Source organism: Frankliniella occidentalis, unplaced genomic scaffold (genome assembly GCF_000697945.3).
Source record: "Frankliniella occidentalis isolate FOCC.00 unplaced genomic scaffold, Focc_3.1 Scaffold249, whole genome shotgun sequence".
Taxonomy (NCBI): Eukaryota; Metazoa; Arthropoda; class Insecta; order Thysanoptera; family Thripidae; genus Frankliniella; species Frankliniella occidentalis.
In genome coordinates this window covers 264,093-269,679 of record NW_026267375.1, presented here as the reverse complement: position 1 = coordinate 269,679, position 5,587 = coordinate 264,093, and the positions used below count along the sequence as shown (strand labels likewise).

General features: G+C 41.9%; 1 protein-coding gene across 1 annotated transcript in view; it reads left to right on the top strand.

Moving 5' to 3' along the window:
* Positions 1 to 5,587, top strand: part of LOC113214384 (uncharacterized) — a gene marked incomplete at its 5' end in the record, with an annotated part of 54,659 nt that overhangs the window by 26,502 nt on the left and 22,570 nt on the right. The window contains 2 exon segments of the mRNA XM_052273133.1: positions 587 to 773; positions 1,134 to 1,217. Coding sequence (XP_052129093.1) covers positions 587 to 773; positions 1,134 to 1,217 — 271 coding nt within the window.

Genomic DNA, 5,587 nt, shown 5'->3' with positions numbered 1-5,587 from the left:
ATGCACTTCAGTAAATCGCGAGACTGAAATGGTCGGGCCGAAGGCCCGACCATCGCCGCCGGCAGGCCAAGCAGGCCCGGCCCCTGCCGAACGGAGTTGCCGGCGCAGCGAAGTGGAGCTGGCAACTCCGTTTTGCGGAAGGGCGGGCCTGCTTGTTGGTACGTGCTACTGCTGACTGACTACATAGTAGCGACTCATAGACTCACCATCTGGCCTCCGGTGGCGCTGACCGCGCCCCCCGTGGCCAGGTGTGTACCGCGTTTTTGCTAGTCGAGAACATCTTATTCATCAATGCGGATGATCCCTCGGATCCGGATCATGCTGAATAAGTATGACTACACTAAATCTGAAAGGACTTTAATTGTCCATAGAAAGACGCGTTTTTTTCACATCTTTACCTGATACAAATTTGAATCTAGCAAGTGACGAATTTGCATCTTAATGGTGGACAAAAAATTATTGTCTAGAAAAGTGATTTCGTCACTTTCTGGATTCGTGCACAAAAATGCGTCTTTTATTCACGGACAATAAAAGTCCTTTCAGATTTAGTGTGACGGCTGGTCGATGTTTCTAATTTTGATTGCAGATCATTCACTGCTGCAGCGATAAACATGACCGAGGTGGTACACAGTACGGTGATCTCCAGAAGCTGCACGACCAGTCCCATCCTCGTGATAAGGCGGCCGTTATGGCAAGCGCAGAGATCATTGGCATGACAACGACGCGGGCCTCCTGCGTAAGGACTGATCTTGACAGGCTAGAAGTTAAAATTGGTAAGGGTTTGCCGAACACTTTACCTACAGAGTTTTATGGGGAAATGATACATTTGGGATTCACATTAAAGCCTCATGTATGTTTTGGGCTACAGCAGCATTTTTCACAACCCTAATGCGGGACCGTGTCCCCCCTGTGATAGTCATAGATTTCAATGATGCTTTAAACTGAGTTAATTGCACCCATAGACATTGTTTTACACTCGTTTTAGCTGCCTGTATTGTATAGCTTTCCAAGATTTTTCTAATCTTAGGAACAAAATTGCATCCAGATCTGGATGTGCACGGAAACATTTCCTTTTTAGGAACAAATCTGTCCTTTTACTGAGTCTTACAAAAGAAAATATGTGTCTGTTGCAGTAATCGTCGAGGAGGCAGCTGAAGCGCTTGAATGTCACATTTTAGCTGCAATTCCAATTGGCGCTCAGCATCTAATTCAGATTGGCAAGTTTCTTTTCTCTTTCACATTATCTTCATTTTTGTAAACTTTTGCAAATAATATTTTCTCATATTATTAATGATTGATAGTAATGAGCATGCAGCCTTTAAACCGAGGGGTCTACAACTCGTATAGTCAAAAGTACACGACCCTATAATCACTTATAATCACGTCTATAATCCATCATCTTTTATAATCATTATCTATAATCTATAATCATTCTATAATCTTATAATTTCTTAAAATCTTTTGTATAATCAGTGACATTTTTGTACAAAATAACTTCACAAAGTCAAAATATCACTAGTAAATGAAGAAAGAGAACTATCTTGGGAGCTGGGAGCGATGGTGTGGACAAGTCTGACTGAGTGTATGAGTGTATGAGATTAGTTCTTTCCCTAATCCACCAAAAGTTTCGAATCTGTTAACCGATTTTGGGTTTTGACTCGAAAATAAAGGGTATTCATGAAGTATGATCCCACTCCAAATCTTAACTCTGAGTCTCAAACTGTTTAGGAGATATAAATACCCAAAATTTTGAGGCAAAAACTGCGTATTTGAGTGGGGGTATAGGTAATACTCCATGCATCTTTGCAATAAAGACAATACTGACTACACCATTGGAAAGAGAATTGAAAACTGATTCCAAACCAAGCTAAAGATTGGATTTTTGTTTCTTACCCTTTGATCAAATATATCAAAAGATTTTAGGAGAACATCGTAACTCTCATAACAAAAATAGATAGTGTTTAATTGTCACCAAACTTGCAACTTCCCAAGGTCCCTTAACATTCTCTAATTTTAAGGAAAGAAAATATTCAAATTTTGAAAAAAAAAAAAAAAATATAGCTTCTTTTTGTTAAATACTATAAAAAAATATTTGTCCTAAATTTGAATATTATCTTTCTTTAAAAATCAGAGAATGTCAGTCAAGAAACACGCTAAAAAGGCAAATCGTTAAATTAAGCGTTTTCGGATGTAACCCAAGTAAGGCCCATTGGTCGGATCTGCTCGAAAAAAATATTCGGAGGTGCGTTAATGCTTTCTGAAGCCGACGACTTGCATGATTAGGGTCTAACTCAAATAGGCTCGTTGGGAGACGAGAAAAACTACCTGTCCTTCATAAAGGACAAGGGCCGTATGGGTATAGAAAATATGACGATCCCTAAAATGCGGACTTTTTGATCAAAGTTGGTGTCAGTGTGTAGGTCTCGACTCAAATTTAAGAAATATGAAAAAAAACAATCGCAGTTTTGCCCTTGGGGACCGGGAAATGGGATAAACCGCCTAAAGGTTCGTCTCCCTCAATCGGATTCGGGCCCGTTTTCATCGATATCTGTGAGAAAAGTTTAGGTCGGATTTTGTTATTTTTATTCAAGAAATGGGTTTACCTACCAGGTGGTTGCAGGCTATCAACTAAAGAAGGTCGTGGTCATCACATTGCGTCGGCAATAGGTGGCCAAAAGTAAGGAAAAGTGTATAAAGCTTACGTCCTTTATAAATGACACTGGGCCCGAGGGGATAGTGTGGATGCCAATCGCCCTCCGAGGCGCCGAATTTGAACGGAAATTGATTTGTACCCACCCCACCAAGACATCAAAAAATCAAATAATACAAGTCACTTGAGAACAAGCAGGCCCACCCTTCCGCCAAACGAATTTGCCAGCTCCGCTTCGCTCCGCCGGCAACTCCGTTCGGCAGGGGCCGGGCCTGCTTGGCCTGCCGGTGGCGATGGTCGGGCCTGCGGCTGAAGAACATAATCAAATGATGTAGCGGGCCTTCGGCCCGCTTAAATTGTAATTCAAAGTGTGATGCTTTTCACACATTTTCGTGTGATAAAACGCCCCGTGTGATTCCCACGATTTATCACTCCTGGGGAAGGGGTCAATTTTTGCCACAAATTTTATGTGATGCCTATTGCAAAATAATGCGATTATTTCGGATTTCCTACAAAACGGCGTGAATGCACATTGCACAAAACTGTGATACATAAAAGTATCGCTCAAATGAGTGATGGTCATCACAAATATAAGCAATGAATTTAATGTTGTACTCTTCCTGCGATGATCATCACAACATCGCGCAATATTTCTGTATCACAGAAAACGTGTAGTCTGTATCACACTCTGATTTACAGTGTCGTCCTTGAGTTTGCCCCGTAGACACGAGAAAGGGATGTAACGGTGAAGCACCCGACTACAACCCACCCTTATGCTTAGAAAACGTTTTTTGGGTTAGGGGGAGAGTTTCTTTCCTATTTTGCGGTTTTTAGACCTTTTTTACAACTTATGTTCACTACAGCAATTTTTAGCTTATTTTCGTCAAAAAAGACCCTCTAGCGCCTAAACGGTTAGAGATACAGCCAAACGGACGAAAGGCAGAGGCCTCTACTTTTACGAGTTACCCCTTAGGAGAACATAGAAAAACATACTTTTCGGGAGAATTTTTGATCCTTGGATACCCCCATTCACACCCTTAGGGGTGGTTGCAAGAATTTGCCGTAGGCGTTTCGTTCTCTAGGAGTAGACCTTAAGATACACTGAAAATATCAAGTCTCTAGCACATCTCCTTCTAGTGGAACATACAGACACACAGACAGACAGACACGGCGAGGTCGTTTGCGCCAATCGGCTCCGGGCCCGTTTTCGGCGGCGTCTGTGAGAAATGTTAAGGTCGGAAATGTATTTTTTTCTCGATTTTTGGGCTTACCAACCAGGGATTTGCCGGCCTGCTCTTAACTGCAAAAGGTCGTTGCTATCAAATTGCGTCGGCAATAGGGGCCCGCCGAAAACGGCCCCGGAGCCGATTTGAGGAGACGAACCTTTAGACGGTTTATCCGGGATTATCCTATTTCCCAGTTCCCAAGGGCAAAAGTGCGATTTTTTTTTCCATATTCCTTTCACTTGAGTCGAGACCACACAATGACACCAATTTTGATCAATAAGTCCGCATTTTAAGGATCGTCAAATTTTCTATACCCTTACGGCCCTTGCCCTTTAGAAAGGCCAAGTCTGGAACTACGTTATTTTACGGCTGAATTACGGATTTCTTTGTTGTTCTCGTCTATTTAGGATCAAAATAACAAGAATTTCAAGTAAAATAGTTATTTTGATCGCAGCTTCTGGTCACGGTCCTTTAAGGGTTAAAGAGAAAATAAGTAGGGTGAAGGGGCCGTGTTTTTGCCTAGATATATGATTTGAATTTTTGTTCAGTCACCTGTTCACCATATGCATTTTTGCAACTACTTAGTAAAAAATTGGCACCTTTCTGGTGGCAAAGTTTTATTCTTTTCTCTAAATATAATAATACGAACTAGTCATTTTCATTATTTGTATTTCTTTCAGACGTGTCTATAAACAATCAGCTAGAAAAACTGAAATTTACCTGAACTTTTTATTTAGTTCTTTGGTTTCTGGTATCATTGAAGGAACCGTCTTTAACCGACCTGTAAAATCTCTCCGATTTTTAACACCCCGAATCTGACCATTGTTGCGATGTGCCGTATTAGCCCACATAGCACACATGTCGCGAACTTGTTTGTCTTTCATCGCTTTCGTCGGTCTTGCAAGGGACCCCAACAGTCTAAATGTCAAGGGACAATTTTTGTCCGTCGCAAGATGCGTCTGTGTGCACGTCTTGCTAGACGCAATTTTGAATCCTACATGTTGACAAATTTGTATCTTCTGCTGGACAAGTTTTTATTTTGTCCAACTGAAGATATACATTTGTCAACATTGCATCTTGCAAGATGTGCACACAGACGCATCTTGCTACGAACATAAATTAATTGGCCCTTGACATTTTGAGTAATGTGTAAACTCCCAACTTTCATTCTCCTTTGGGAAATCGTTGGTCTAAATGTGTCATCGAATGAAACGTCAAAATTTTTTCCTTAAGGGGGCATCCCTAGTGTAGCGAGCCTAAAATAGGGATGATTTCCGTAATTAATTTTAGAGAACCTATAGTTTTTGAAAACAAAACCGAGCATATATCGTTTTGTAGCGCATACTTTTGACTTTAAAACGCAATGTGTATGACGTCGATACGCCTACCCGAAGCTGCGATATCCCCTGTTGAAAACGGCACTGCAGCGTTGTCGTCTTGTCATGGTGTACCGGATTCCGGCCACACTGTTGGGCCGTTCAGGTTACGATTTTTAGCCCGCCCTTCTGCTTTTAAAAAAGCATTAAAGCGGGCTTATGCAACCGCTCTCGTGTCTGTCTGTCCGTCTGTCCGTCTGTCGTCCGTGTAAGAGGAAGGCGATGAGCTGGAGGTCTACAAATTTCAGGGTATCTTAGGGGTCACTCCTGGACAACGAAACGCCTGGTGCAAATCCTGGCAACCACCCCTAAGGGGGTGAAAGGGGGTAACAAAG